The sequence below is a fragment of the Fusarium solani genome (assembly GCF_023522795.1).
Source record: "Fusarium solani strain SB1 chromosome Unknown bctg00000010, whole genome shotgun sequence".
Taxonomy (NCBI): Eukaryota; Fungi; Ascomycota; class Sordariomycetes; order Hypocreales; family Nectriaceae; genus Fusarium; species Fusarium solani.
Window position 1 is genome coordinate 882,111 of NW_027072147.1, and position 14,520 is coordinate 896,630.

General features: G+C 51.0%; 3 protein-coding genes across 3 annotated transcripts; 1 reads left to right on the top strand and 2 right to left on the bottom strand.

Annotated features, from left to right (window-relative positions):
* Window positions 1–86: 86 nt before the first annotated feature.
* Window positions 87–7,684, bottom strand: MRS44_014338 (uncharacterized protein; the record flags this gene model as incomplete). Its single annotated transcript, XM_046273015.2, has 11 exons — window positions 87–797; window positions 852–1,943; window positions 2,939–3,025; window positions 3,081–3,420; window positions 3,484–4,271; window positions 4,324–4,437; window positions 4,491–4,852; window positions 4,909–5,512; window positions 5,568–5,777; window positions 5,850–7,176; window positions 7,245–7,684. The coding sequence occupies 11 exons, from the start codon at window positions 7,682–7,684 to the stop codon at window positions 87–89; spliced, it is 6,075 nt and encodes a 2,024-aa protein (XP_046127532.2).
* Window positions 7,685–9,729: 2,045 nt separating this feature from the next.
* MRS44_014339 (uncharacterized protein) lies at window positions 9,730–11,969 on the top strand (the record flags this gene model as incomplete). The annotated part of the gene is made up of 4 exons (XM_046271432.2): window positions 9,730–9,888; window positions 9,981–10,247; window positions 10,307–10,800; window positions 10,853–11,969. 4 exons carry the CDS (start codon window positions 9,730–9,732, stop codon window positions 11,967–11,969), a joined length of 2,037 nt encoding a protein of 678 aa, XP_046127531.2.
* A 139-nt stretch (window positions 11,970–12,108) lies between these two features.
* On the bottom strand, window positions 12,109–13,236 carry MRS44_014340 (uncharacterized protein; the record flags this gene model as incomplete). Its single annotated transcript, XM_046271459.2, has 1 exon — window positions 12,109–13,236. The coding sequence occupies one exon, from the start codon at window positions 13,234–13,236 to the stop codon at window positions 12,109–12,111; it is 1,128 nt and encodes a 375-aa protein (XP_046127530.1).
* Window positions 13,237–14,520: the final 1,284 nt, after the last annotated feature.

Genomic DNA, 14,520 nt, shown 5'->3' on the forward strand with positions numbered 1-14,520 from the left:
TCAAATTTGTATTCATTCTTGTCCAGCTTCCCGCGTAACAATCTCTGACATACTGGAGGCCATGATCCTCATGGTTGAATCTAATCCTAAAGAATGACCTTCTGAAGACGAGCATAGGCTTTCTGCGGCTTTCGGGTAACACCAGTAATCGCCTCATATCCTGAGAGCTCCGGCGGACAAGGCAAAAGCTCAAAGTTCCAAATGATGAGCGTGAAGATGAGTCGCATCTCCACATACGCCAGCTTTCTCCCGTAGCAGCCACGCGTACCCAAGCCAAAGGTCAGCGATGGCCCAGAGAGAGCATCGAATGTGGGGTTCCCGTTCTCATCCTGCATCCAGCGTTCGGGCGTGAAAGCAGCCATGTCGGAAGTCTCATCCCAGGCGCGAACCCGGCCCTCAACGCCGACCTTTTGGGAGCTTTCACTGCGAAGTTTATCATCTATCTTGAAAGCCGGCTCGAGCATGCTGGGTCCCATGCCCAGCAGCCAAAGCTCGGTGCCTTTTGGGATGGGGTGGCCGAGGATCTCCGTGTCCACCGTGGCAACCCTCTGGACGCCGTCCGATGTGCCGCTGAGGCGAACTATTTCCTCAATAGTTGCGTCAAGGTAAGGGGCCACGTTGGGCCTCATGATCTCGGCAGTAGTTGGGTTTCTTTTCTCAGCAAAGGCATCGGGATGGGCGACTTGGAGGGCAGTGCGTAGCTTCCTTTGGGCGTCTTGGTGGTCAGCCAGGAATTTGATGCCCCAGACGATAGTCGTGCTCGTGGTATCGTGCCCGGCAACTATGAGTACAAAAACCTGAACAGGAGCGTGAGAATAGAGATGGCATGGGTAATGTTCGCAAAGGCTTACCTCGTCAATCATGTGGTCGGTGTAGTACTGGGGTTCGCGGCCTTCCTTGGCAGCGGTCAACTTTTCCCGGCGGACCATGAGATCTATGGCAGAGCGGGCCCAATTCTCATCGTCACCATGTTTCTCAAGTTGAGTGACGGCTTTGAAGATCTCTTTTCGGCAGAGCTCTCTCCTGATGTTACATGCGTTCCGGAGGCCCGGTTCGAACGTCTCTCTTCGCCACCATTTGATCCTGGGGAATAATGTGGAGTTCTGTCCCTCAACCGCATCTGTGATGGTAAGAACGGCCTGGAGCTCGTCGCCGATGTGGGCTTTTGGGAATTTTATCTCCGCATCCCTGCTGGGAATCGACCCTTGAAGCATGGTGATGCTCTTCCGCCGGGCCTCTAGCTCCTTTAGCTGTGGAACAGTAGCTTTGTGGTTAAATGATGCGCCGAAAGAGAAGCTGGTGACCGCGTCAAGCGCAGTGTAGAAGATGTCCTTTTCCGCGTCAAACGGCCGCCCGTTGGCAATGTCACATTTGTTTTGCCAGAGATGGAGCAAATCCAGAGCGTTCGAGTAGATTGCTGGGGCAGCCACATTTTGCAGAAACGCAGGAAGCATGAGATCCTGAAGCAGGCGCCGATGTCCCTTCCATACGCTGTTAGAAGGGAAGTGGATGTGTCCGAGAGGCGCCGGTCCAGCGAAGAGGTCAGCCCAGTACGGGGAACGGTCAAATTCCCTGGCTCGGCGGAGGCATATGTCTTGTGACTCCTGGAAATCTGCAATGACAACCCATGGTTTGCTAAAAGGTCGGACGAAGGCCTGGAAAATAGGGCTGTTGTGCTTCTTGATCTGGCGCGAAAGCCAGTGACCGACCTCTCCTGTTTCGAGGAAGAACTTTGTCAATTCCGGTCCATCGCCGAAAACACTCTTGACGGCAGATTTGTTGTAAGGAATTCCTGGAAACGGCCTTGGAAGAAGTGACCGGTAGATTGCGTGCAAAACGATCAAGAAGAGACCCCCGAAGATGGTGTAGACGGCAGTTGGACGATTAACTGAGAGCCCAATCTCCGCTTGATCGAGGATGTGTGTCTTCTCCATTGTGTGGCGCTGTGATTTGAAGTGCAAGGTGACAATGCTGAACCAGTTGTGTCCAAACTAGATTGATGAAATTGCTGCTGCATTTGGCTGTTGTCTGTCAACTACACTTATATCAAGTCTTTCCTTTATCCATTCCGCAAGTACGATGAGCCAACGTCCGTTGCGACGTTTGTCAGCCATCCGGGCTTGTCGGATTCCGCAGCCAGGAAGTTTCAGTGACGTAGCCCTTCTTAGCCGTTACATCTCCTTTTTCGAGCGCAAGTAGCGTTAGCCAAAGCTCGCATAAACCCAGAGCTCGCAAGGCCAGGGCGTAGTCCGCGGATCCCGAGCGCAACCTGCGGATCCCGTCACATTGGGGGCAAGGCCAAGACGCAGAATTGTTTCATGATGAACGTCTAGCGGCAAGAAGAAGAGGACTGAGGGGTAGACGGAGCCCGCGGAAATCTTGGCGAGTGGGCTCGGCCAGTTTATCGATGGCAAGCATGCCGTCGAGATGCTGTGGAGAAAGAAACACATCCATAGCACAGTTGCCCTAAATGATGCTCATACTCTTTGTTAGAACTAGCTTCGATCCCCTGCTAAATAAATATTCTATTACTGAAAGTATGCGGTCAGTTTCGGCATGCATTATTGTCGTGGCGAGCCCACTTAGCATCATATACGGAGGTCGCGGGACTCTGACCTACCAGGTGGCAAGCAAACACATAGAGCGGCAGGGGCTGAGAGGTAATTACTTGAACTCCACTTGTGAGAACCCTGACTCAAGTCTGGCAAGGGCGAAAAATACCTGGTTAGGAGTCGAAACTTTGTACAGGCACCAAGTATGATAGCTGTTGTTCTCGAGAACTTCGGCGGAAAATTGTGCAATAGCGCAGGCGTCTCCTTGCAGCACTCAAGCTATGTCTCGCCTCATAATCAATGCCAAGATGATGGCACAATACTGCCCCTCCTTACTACCAAGGTAGCCAACCTCTAGCCGATCTAACATACACGAACAAATATACCAAGGCATAGTTGGTAGCCGTAAAGAGAGCAAAGATACCCAGATAAGGCCAACCAACAGCCTTGTCAAGACTGATAGAATCTAAATACTAACAAGCCGTCAGTCCTGGTGCAAGTTAAGGGTAGATTGAAGCAGCTACTTACGTCCTCACCGGCGGCATACTGGCAGTAGCCACAATCGCCAAAAGCTGAAGGGTGTTCCAAGTACCCTTTACTGCCCGAAAGCCAGTCATTGGCATACTCGCCGCATGTTGTGTTGGGAGGCGCTTCAAAGCGGATCAACTCTGAGTCGAGGCATCTGACAGAGACTCTGCCGAGAATCATTGCCACAATCCCTGAGATCCAGTAGGTGAACGGCCCAATGTAGTACATCGTGTAGCGCCACACAGCAGGCATGAGCTCCTTCGGCTGTAGGACACCGTTGAAAAACTCGCACATAACGACAAAGAACGGCATTATATTGGCAGCCATGCGTTTATCAGTGCTGCACATTGTCAGTCTCAGCATCATTCCGGCCGGGTATCGACGGACACCCATGGGATGTTACCTTAGCGCTACGATCCACTGGCCCCATGAAGTCGAGAAGAGATGAAACATCATCATCATAAGGAATGTGTATCCTGCCGGCTCCCCAAGCGGGAGGCCCACGATGAAGTAGAACAAGACGTAAAAGAGCACTCCTCCGGCAAGGGCATAAGGAATCTCGGCGATGACATTCGCTGTTGTGAAGGCGACCCAGCCGTAAATTCGGCCCGGGTATTCCCGCCCGAGCCACACACTCCTGTTGTCATCAAACATCATTGCGCATGCATTGATGAACTCGGGTATGATCATCAAGATCAGGAAGCATGAGAAGATCCGGTACTGCATATCGGCCCGCGTGTTGCCCAGTCTCAGGAAAATCAACCCATTCAGGAGCGAGTGGGCGAAGGAGCAGTAGAGTCGCGAGTAAATGTAATCCGGGGTGCGCCAGTATTGCAACAACGTTCTTTTCGTCAAGAGGAGTATTTGCTGGTATGTCGGTGAGGCGTACTGATCGTGCGGCATTGATGGGCCCTGTTCTCTAGGAGCTTGTCGCACGGCGGTAGTGATAGTGTCAATCGCTCTCAGGACCACAGCAACCTCATCCGAATCCTGCCAAATCTGGCACCAGTCGTGCTCTGTATCCCTTGACTTTCGGGCAGCGACCTCTATTAAGAGGTCAGCCACGTTCTTGTCTGGCTCGACTGTCACGCCGTGTCTGGTAAAATAATCTATGACTGCCCTGCCGTTAACGCCAATGTCTCCGAAATAATAAACTTGACCGCCTCGGTCGAGGGCAAGCACACGGTCAAACTTGTGTTACAAGTAAGTGAATGTCCGTTACCCGAAATAGTTGTGAACTTACGAGCTCGAATTGCTCTTGACTGGCCTGGTGAATTGTACATAGAATCGTTTGACCGCTATCTGCCAGACGCCGAAGCAATCTGACGATGCTCATTGCTCCTTGGCCATCTAGACCCTAATCGAAAATTAGTTTGAACAATTCAGGTCGTCAAAATATGCCCAACTCACGCTTGTTGGCTCATCCAGAAACAGTAGGAGATCTGGGTTGGCGCAGAGCTCTACACCAATTGTTGTCCGCTTCTTCTGTTCGAGCGAGAGCGACCTGATCAGTATGTTTTGTAATTCGGACATTTCAAGAATGTCTAGAATCTTGGAAACATATGTGATCTTGTCCTCTCTGCTGATCTTCGAATTCTGCCTCAAGAGTGCGGAGAACTCAAAGGCCTCGCGCACTGTACTTGTCTCGAGGTGAATGTCCATTTGCTGGCAGAACCCGATCCGGCGTCCAAACGAGGGGTCAATTTCGTCATTATCAACCTTTATTTCGCCTGACACATCTCCCGCGGCCTGCTGAGACAGGACAGTCATCACTTCAATCACCGTCAGCAATCCAACCTGCACACGTGTATCCCCAAGTTCATCTTACGGGTGCTTTTGCCGGCTCCGGAACTTCCAACAAGAGCAGTGAGAGTTCCTGGCCTGCAAAACCCGGACACATTCCTCAAAAGCTGCTTGTCTTTGTTATGCTGTCGGACACTGTAGTTGATATTGCGCCAAGAAAATGTCATGCCAGACCCCCGAAAAGAGCCGTTCGCTTGTCGCGTAGTCATGTCCGGCTTCTCTCTCTCTTGTACTCTGCGCTCATCTGTACTTTCTTCGTCGCATTTTTGGGACGAGAGAGGTGCTTTGACATCGTGAGCGGACTCGAGGGCTTGGGTTTGTCCACTGACCCAATCCACGTTCTCAACCAGCCACATGTTGAGGAGGCAAGGAGCAACAAGGAATAGTATCAGGATGCCATAGTTACGACCAACGTTGTCAAAGCTGAAGCCGAATTCGTCCTTGACGTAATCATCTCCATTCAAGCTCAATTGTCCGGGGGAAATGCCTCTGTAAGCGCAAACCTGGTAGGACGCATCGTTGTAAGCTGGGCCAGCAGGGATGATAGAGGCCTTGCCACAAGGGAATTCGCGGCCACGGAACTCGACCACCATCAAGATCTCGAAGGTGTAGAACGCTGGCGTCAGGTACTGTCAAGAGCCACTATTATTAGCCGCAAAATTGCCACCAAGGTCTGTAACTCACTCCAAGCCATCCAACCCATGGCACATCTGACACCAAGCGGTCAATCGGTCTCAGATAGCCTCCACATGCCATGGTAATAAGTGAAAAGAGGCCACAGTATCTGAGGGCAACTTCAAGATGAGCAGACGCCGCCCCAAAGACGCGAAAGCATGCCGTGAATGCCATGGTACAGAGGAAGATGGAGCTCAGGAATGCAAAAAATGACCCCGCCTACCTTCATTGTTAGCTTCGTTCATGAGTAATAATAAGCCACCAAGGCAAAATACGAGGCTCGAAACGTACATCTGACCTCAATCCGCTGAGAAAATAAGATATTAGCGAAAAGACTGCTGTTTGGATGAAAACGATGAGGATATCCATCAACGTTTTCCCAGCGACCACGGCACTGGGCCGAACCATAGCATATCGTTTTTGTCGACTGACGACATCTCTGCCAGAGAAAGCGTTGTCCAGCTCCCCCAACTGGAACCAGGCAACCAATCCAGCAGCGTAGAAGCAGAATCCACCTCTGGAGAAGATGCCATCTGTATCGTCTGGCATGTTGTAGAACATTGAGGAGAGCAGAAATGCGCAGACAAAAACGCACACAAGCTTGGAAATGAGGGGTGCTCGGTGTCCGTTTAGTTGCCAGAATTCCCTCCGAGCACACCAGAGAACTTGCCGAAAGAAAGATGTGTTGTAAGAGGACGTGGTCACAACATACTTCGACTTCTGCAGGCTAGTGTGGTGTTTCAAGGCTTTAGACGTTCGTGAAGGCCCTTCGGCACCGGTCTGGGAGCTAGACTGGTGCTCCTCAAACTCACTTTCATACCGATGGATGTCATCTTGAACATCCTTGAACGCCTGGCTGGCCCTGAACGCCTGCTCAAGGTCCAGAGCAGACTTGGGTACGCTCGAGTTATTTCTAACGCGAAGGCTACTCACTTGTCCGGATGCAATACTTGTGAGAAAGTCGCTCATGGTTTGTCGGGGAAGACGGTTGTAGCCGAGGGCATTAAAGTAGGCCTCAGCCGTCTTCGCAGGGCCTTGATAGAGCATCCTCCCTTGGTCGATGAGCATGACCTTGTCCATGAGGCCGAAGATGGTATCAGATGCTTGATACAAGGAAACGATTGTTGCTCGCTGGCAAGCGTCGGTCATGAGACGGAGAGACTTGATGTAATCAAGAGCGGAAGAGGCGTCAAGACCGCGGGTTGAGCCATCCCAGGCTTGGACCGAGGCACCGGATGCCAACGATTCCAAGATTGAAATGCGCTTCCTCTCGCCGCCCGAGATACCTCTGATGTACTCATTGCCGACGAGCGTATCCATCGATTGAGTCATCCCAAAAGCTCTCCCAAATTCGTCCAGAAACCGGGGGATCTGGTCAGAGCATTTCTTAGGGGTCTTATTCTGGAGGGCGAATTCTAATGTCTGGCGACCAGTGAGAGTTGGCAGGTGGATGTCATCCTCTGGCACATATGAGACTGCACCGCGGAATCGCTTCTGGACCTCGTCAGGGGAGAGGCCAGAGTAGGCAATGTATCCCTTGACGCCGAGGAATGAGGAGTGGTCGTTTCCAATTATGCGCAAGAAAGTGCTACATCCAGCGCCAGGGTTTCCGAGAACACTACGCTTGATGATTAATGATCAAGTCTTATGATGGCCCGAACGAGTATGACAATTCTGTGAACTTACAGCATCATCTCCCCACTCCGAACGACTCCTGAAAAGTCGCGAATCAGAGCCTGACCTTTTTCTCCCCTGTCGGGAGATATCACTCTCTTGAAGGTCCACTCATAGGCATCCTGGAAAGTCAATGTTCTCCAGATCGCATGCCTGAGAGTTTTCACCCGCGCTATCCCTCCCGATTGGCCATAGGCTGACACCGACTTGAAGCAGACGCTGAGTGGGAAAGCCCTGATTCTGGACTGCTGGTCATTGCGCAAGTACTTTCCTAGCTCAGAAATCCTAGGGTCAGACTCATTCGTGATTGTGTTGTGCAATTCGGCAATGGCCTCCTCTGCCTCCTGACTAACGATAACGTGTGAATTGTGGCCCGATTCACGCTCGCCCGCATGAAATCCTGGACCATGGTTGGAATTTGCGAGCAACATTGGCGACAAGAATGGGCGCATTTTGGCGTTTATAAACCGGGCTTGAGAGAATCGGTGACTTGAACGTTCCTAAATCATTCACTCGAACAAGGCTGCCTTGAATTTAAGAATGGAGACACAGTTGTTTCCTCCCGCAAGCGTATTTTGTACCCTAGTTACACTAAGGGGAGACCAGTGGTGGTCCCGTGAGAACGAGACTTTTGGATTGAGAAATATAGGTAACCGGTTCCCGCGGGATGCGTTGCTTCCCGGGTGGCTTGTCTCCTCCATTGCCCTCCCCAATATCTCCACTCTTTATCGCAGCAAGTTTCCGACAAGGGCATGCCAATGCGCAAGTGATGTCGTCTTGCAGCAGACTAGGGACATGGTGGCAGGGACACCTAAATCTTGCCGACTCAACAACCCCACGGGGCCCCGCGGATGACCGGCAGTTAAGTACAGAGACCGGCAAAACAGCCCGGCAAGTATGATTTGTAATGAGAGTGTCGTCATGATATCAATAAGGCGAGTAGATCAAGATCGTTAATAAGATACAGACAACAGTTGCAAAAACTAAGGTCGGGGAATGAAAGACTAAGGGTGCACCTCGCCAGACTGTATACTAAACCACATAGGCTTGCTAATCGATCAATCTAACTCAGTTCTGGCCAAATTGCAGTTGATTGATGCGGCTCTGCGGAAGAGCAGATTGATATTGATTACTATTGATCAATTTAGGTAGGTAGGTAGTTTTATTATGCCTGTTGCGTGGCCTCTTGAAACAACAAAACAAGAAGCAGGAATTGGGACGCAACTGGGTAGCCAATTTCATCAAACTTCATCCGGAGCTCAAGTCTAAACCTGGAAGATGCCAGGAGGCTAAAAGATTCAACTCATTCACTCCGAAAGCGGTGCTTGGTACTTTGATATCAGGGAAGAGGAGTATGGGTGGATCAAGGCAGAAAACACCGTGAACGTTGATGAGGGCGGTATTATGACCGGTTTTAATGAGTATCTAACTTTCTATTCATAAACATAGCTAATCAAGCTTGTTTGCTAGGTCTGGATAGCCTGGTGGTTGGGAGTTTAGATCAAAACGACGCGCTGTACTCAAGGGTCCCCAGTCCCGTAACAGGACTTCATTTATTGAGGCTATCACTGGACTTGGCGAGTTTTGTATGGGAAGGCGACTTTTTGGTTACCGAAGGGGGGGTATAACCAAAAGGGGGTGGTGCATAGTAGTGGGTGCATCCCTCAACCAGCGAAGTGCCATGTTGCCAATGTGAGTTTGCTAACCGGGCAGCAAAAGCCGGTAGACAGTGCTAGAAAAAACGAAGCGATTGCGAGGTTGGACAGGAGATCGCAACCGCGTTTATGCAAACGATTCAGCCGTCTGCTTTAATCGACGGCGGCTTGGTGCAGTGATGGTCAAAGAGAAGCCGCAGTCGATCCAGTGCCCACAATCGTCCTCCGTATTAGGATCCATAGTTTAACAGATCAATAGTTATTTTAATCCATCAGTAGCTAGGATAGAGATATCTTATTAATAGCTTCTACTAGCTAGCGCTAGTTTTTTTCCTTTTAATTAATACCCGCAAGAAAACTTGACCACCTACAGAAAGGTTGACAGAGCAGGGGACCAGAGGTGAGCACTGGGTCGTAGTCTCTAAGGATGTCTACATACCGAGTGATGTTTCGTTACAGTTTTCCATCGTCCGATTCTGATATTCAAACCCATACCATGCAACGTTGCCATTGTTGAGTCACGTTCGGGTTATCCGACGCAACTTAGTTGGCGTCTGTCGGTTTATCCGCCAGGCTCCCTGTCAACCCCCTCCTACCCCCTTTGGAGGAAAGTTCAATCAATCACGAGAATCCGATGTCACCGGGAACCTAGAGATAAGCCCCTTGGCGTCCCATGGGGAAGTGGGAAATGGCGGGGGACCATCATGACCATCGGAAGCATGTCGGGATGGGAATGAGGGGATGCAACATGCAAACATGATATAAATCAAGGCATTTTCCACAACGATACCTGGTCATTAGCTCGCAGTAGAAGTCTCAAGTCGCATTGAGATGAACTCAAAATGCGTCTCTCCCTCTTAACCCTCTCGACTTTTGTCGTCTTGTCAGCTGCTTCGATCCTCCCTGGTATCCCCACGGCCAATTTTGTTCCCCGGAAACATGCCAAAGCGGTTGAATTCTCCTCATTCACTTCCATTATTGTCGATGCTAAATACGCCAATGTCCGTGACAACAATGGGCAGACGTTGATTCCCCCTCGTTAGCCGAGTTTGCTGAAACCTTTGCCGATGACTTATCTTCTTTGGGCTTCAAGCTGTCGACACGGGTGGGTGCCAAGCCTCGTTCAGGGACGATCTTCTTGACCCTCGGCCGAACAAGCGATTATCTGGATGTCGCTGGCCGAGATGTCTCTGAGGGTTACTCGATTGATATCGACAAGTCCATCACGGTGAGAGGCGCCAGTCCGCTTGGTGTCTGGTGGGGGACTCGAACCATTCTTCAACAGATTTTACTTACAGATGCAAAATTGCTGTCTGGAAGTATTCACGATAGTCCCGGATGGGGATCTCGTGGCATGATGGTAAGCCTCGTGATATAAACATCCCACGAACTAGAACCCTCTCACTGACATACTGTTAGCTCGATGCAGCTCGACAGTACTATCCTCCCGACTTTCTCGTGGAGCTCTGCTCATACATGTCCTTCTTCAAACAAAATACTCTCCACCTTCATCTTAGCGATAACCTCTGGAACAATCCAGAACTCTTCGACTTTGAAGAACAGATGAAGCTATACGCCACCTTCCGGCTGTACTCTGACGACCCGCGAGTCAAAGGGCTAAACAAGAGGCCAGAGGAGTCTTATACCCGTCAGGTTTTCGACGACATTCAGTCCAAGTGTGCTGCCCGTGGAGTCACTATTCTGCCCGAGATTGAGGCTCCAGGTCATGCTCTGGTCTTTTCTCAGTGGAAACCTCAGATCGGCATGTCTTCTGACTACACGCTGCTCAACATCACTCACCCGGAAACAATCCCAGCCGTCAAGACGGTGTGGAAGGTATTTTTGCCTTGGTTTCATAGCAAAACTGTCTCCATCGGTGCAGACGAATACAGAGACAGCAGCCTCGACGAAAAGTGAGCAAAAAGGCTTTGGTCTGATATACATCCGCTAATTACTCTACTTCAGTGCTCTAACAGCTGAGTATGAGAGGTTCGTGAACGAGCTGAACCATTTCATCACTCAGGAATCCGGAAAAAAAGTCCGCATCTGGGGAACCTTTCCTCCATCTTCAGGCAGCCACGTGGACAGGTCAGTCTTGATCCAGCACTGGGCCAACTTTGAAGCGCACGCCGTCACAGACTGGCTCGCCAACGACTACAACGTCCTGAACTCGGGAGATGACCTGTACGTTGTGTCGAAATGGTCATCTGGCTACCCCCAGAACCTGAATCAGACCTTCATCTTCCACGGGTCTCCTGATGGGAGCGCTTTTGCGCCAAACATTTTTGATCCTGCCAACGAGACCGAGAATACAGCGCGCGATGATCCGAGGATCGAAGGTCACATCGCTCCTTTGTGGACTGACTGGGGCCCCAACTCGACTACTATCTTGGAGACATATTACAGTTGGCGAGATGGTCTTCCGGCTCTTGCTGACAAGCAATGGGGCGGCAAGTTGACTGAGGAAGAATATCCGTCACTCTTTGAAGCCCTTCAACCTTTCGTTCCTGACCAGAATCTGGATCGCCGGGTTCCTTCTAATGGCCCCACGATTCTAGAATACGACTTCTCCCACTCTGGTCCTCACGGCTTGGTCAAGGACAAGTCAGGCAACGACTATGATGCCAAATCGTCCTGCAAACTTTCCAAGAGCGGTGTCCTTCTTTCACGCTCTTGCAAAGTGACAACTCCTCTATCGTCCAAGGGACGAGACTACGCCTTCTCATTCTCCATCAACCCAACATCGGGAAACCCTGGACCAATCTTCACCGGGCCCGACAGCTCACTCTGGGCCGGACACGGAAGCACCACCAACGTAACCCTCGTGGCAGACGACTCGGCTTACACCCTAAACTACACCTTTCCCCTGAACAAGTGGACGAATGCCAAGTTGATAGGCAAAGGACCCGGGACCTTCCTCGCTGTTAACGACCAAGAGCCAATGGAGTTTCTCACCAAGATTGGCATCCGTGGTAGGCGATATGTGTGGGACAAGATTGCAGTTGAAGCTCCGTTGAACGTGATTGGCGGAGGAGACTTTGAGGGCATCCTGGGCCATGTCAAATTAGAAGATAATGCGTGAGTGTCCATTCTTGGCTCGTGCAGACTCATTTGAGTAGAGAATAAATGCCCCAGTCAGAGCTTGTGACCCTTTGAGAGATGCTTGAACTAAAGGACCATGTGTTTTATTTATATTACTTTCTTATATGTTTAATAGGAAGTCAATAAGTACCCCGTTTCCATTTTTTAATAACTATCTCCCACTCCGCCTGCACACCAGCCTGTTCCTTCATCGTCTCTTCCCACGTCTTCAGGCAAGAAACCCACGCGCTCACAAACCGAGCTCTCTGGCACTCTTCAGCGCTCGAACGGTTGTCTCGTGCCCTTGCGCCCAAAGACACTACCTCATCTCGCATCTGTTTGGACTGAATAACAAGATGCTGTTTTTCGTTCTTGCCCCTATTCCTATTCAGCAACTCTGAGTGTGCCGTGATCAACTCGGCATATTGCACATGAAGGGCATCGTGAACCTCTTCTAGGTCTTGCTGCCACTCATACATCTCCTCGGAGGGATGTATTTGAGCAACCTGATCCTCCTCGGCGATTCTCCTGTAGAGCTTATTGCGCGCACTCTGGTCAGCCAGGTGCTCAAGGGAGCTTGCCACGGCTTGCTGCACGAGGAACCGCTCCACGACGGCGGCTGCTGAGAATCCCACATTCCCGCCATCCATGAACTCGGCGCCCACTGACAGAGGGACAGCATTCTCCATAGTCGCCTGGGTCACATTGGCAGCAGTATTACCGGGGTCGAGGGCCGCGGAAACTGAATCGACTTGAGCTTCAACGCCGTGGAAGAAGCCATCAACGAATGAACCGGGACTCGCTGCAGCAGAGCTCACCACCTCCCCGAAACCGGTGGGCGGATCGAACGTTACACCTTGCGCCGATGCTCCCTCGACACCCATTGCTGCAACATCGCTGAGCAGGAATGACATACCGCAACCAATACCAGCCGTCAGCACGTTGGTAACAATGGGAACAACACGATCGCGGAAGCCACATTGATGTGGTGTAATGCCGTACTTTTTGATGATGCTATTGATCACCTCGAGCTTTGCGCAGGCGACCCAGAGCTGGCGGAAGCCAACAACGGATGTGATGGTCGACAATCCCGCGGTAGGAATCCAGAGGATGGCGCCCATCCCGATCTTTGTGGAGTAGCCGTATATCTGACGGTTCTTGAGCACCTCGCGCTCTCGGACCTCATTGATGCGATGGCATGCAACGAGTCCTTCGAGCTTGTTCGAATATTCGAGTTTGTTGAAGTAGAGCGTGTCTGAGAATCTCATTTTGCGTCTGCTTTTTGGTCGCTATCTTTGGTGTATGTTGTCATGACTCACATCTTTATACCTCAGACTCCTCTCCTCCTGCTTCAAGCCCTACAGAACGCCTTGAACGCCTTGAACGTCCACTTTGGGAGCTCATGGTCGAAATTACGCGATGGCGCTATGGCGCAGGTTGGAGCCTTGTTGTTGGCGCGGCGCCACCTAAGGGTCAAGGGATAGGTCGAATCTACTAGCTCCTCTTCGCGTCAACCGGTATGTGATAGATGTTGCGTTGGTGGCTTAGTTTATGAAGCTGTCTTAGGCCACGGTGCCCCTCTGAACAGCACGACGCCAGAGCATCCGTCTTACTGCACCGCACTCTACGAACCTTGTGGCCACCGCTATACAAACCAACCACTTCCCGCAGCAAACGCTCAACGACAAATATTGCATGTCATTTGAGGCTCAGAGCCCGAATCCCAGACCAGACGCCTCAATGAGTGGTACACCGCATATTCAAGCCCTACCTAGCTTATCAGCCTCCCCCACCGCCATCCGTATGAGAGCGGAGGTGAATCCTCAGATGCGCCGCCCTTGGAACTCCTCGGAGAAATTACTTCGTTGTGTTGCGGGGCTGAGGCGCATGGCCTTGTTCAGCTTTGACAATTCACCACCGAGATAGCATTTTCCACTGACGGCAAGGCAGCTTCTGCCGTCTTCAGACCTCATACGCACCCCAGACGTCAACCTAGGCTCTGTGAGCACTAGAAAGAAGAATTGGTAGAGCTAAAATTCTTTAATATTATTCAGTAGTAGACATGGGTAATAAGACAGGGATCAATTAACTCAACGTAAAGCTGAGGAGTGAAGGCTGGGGAGTGTCGAGGTATAGACTTGAGAACCATACACCCCAACCCGTCCACGAATCTCGCTTCTATGAAACAGGCTTTGGCTACCTTTCATCAAAAGCTATATTCCAACGCTTTTCAAGACCTACAATCCTTAAAAGGGGAAATAGATCGCCATAACCGCCTCTTCTCCTACACCACAGTTTGATACACTCCATCATAATTGTTAAGGACTCGAGCCAAGAGAATACATTCCTCACACGACCTAATTCATAGATATCCGAGGGTGGCCCCGGCCTCAACTGGGAGTTGCGAGCTCGGTGGGAGCTCTGGTGTCTGCTGTCAGTCTGCCTGGGTCAGCCGTGGCGCATTAGCCTGGAGTCTCGATGTGGCAGGTCAAGCAGGCTCAGAGTTTACTGGGTGAAGCGTAGGCAGCCGGCCAACTAACCAAGGCAATCTG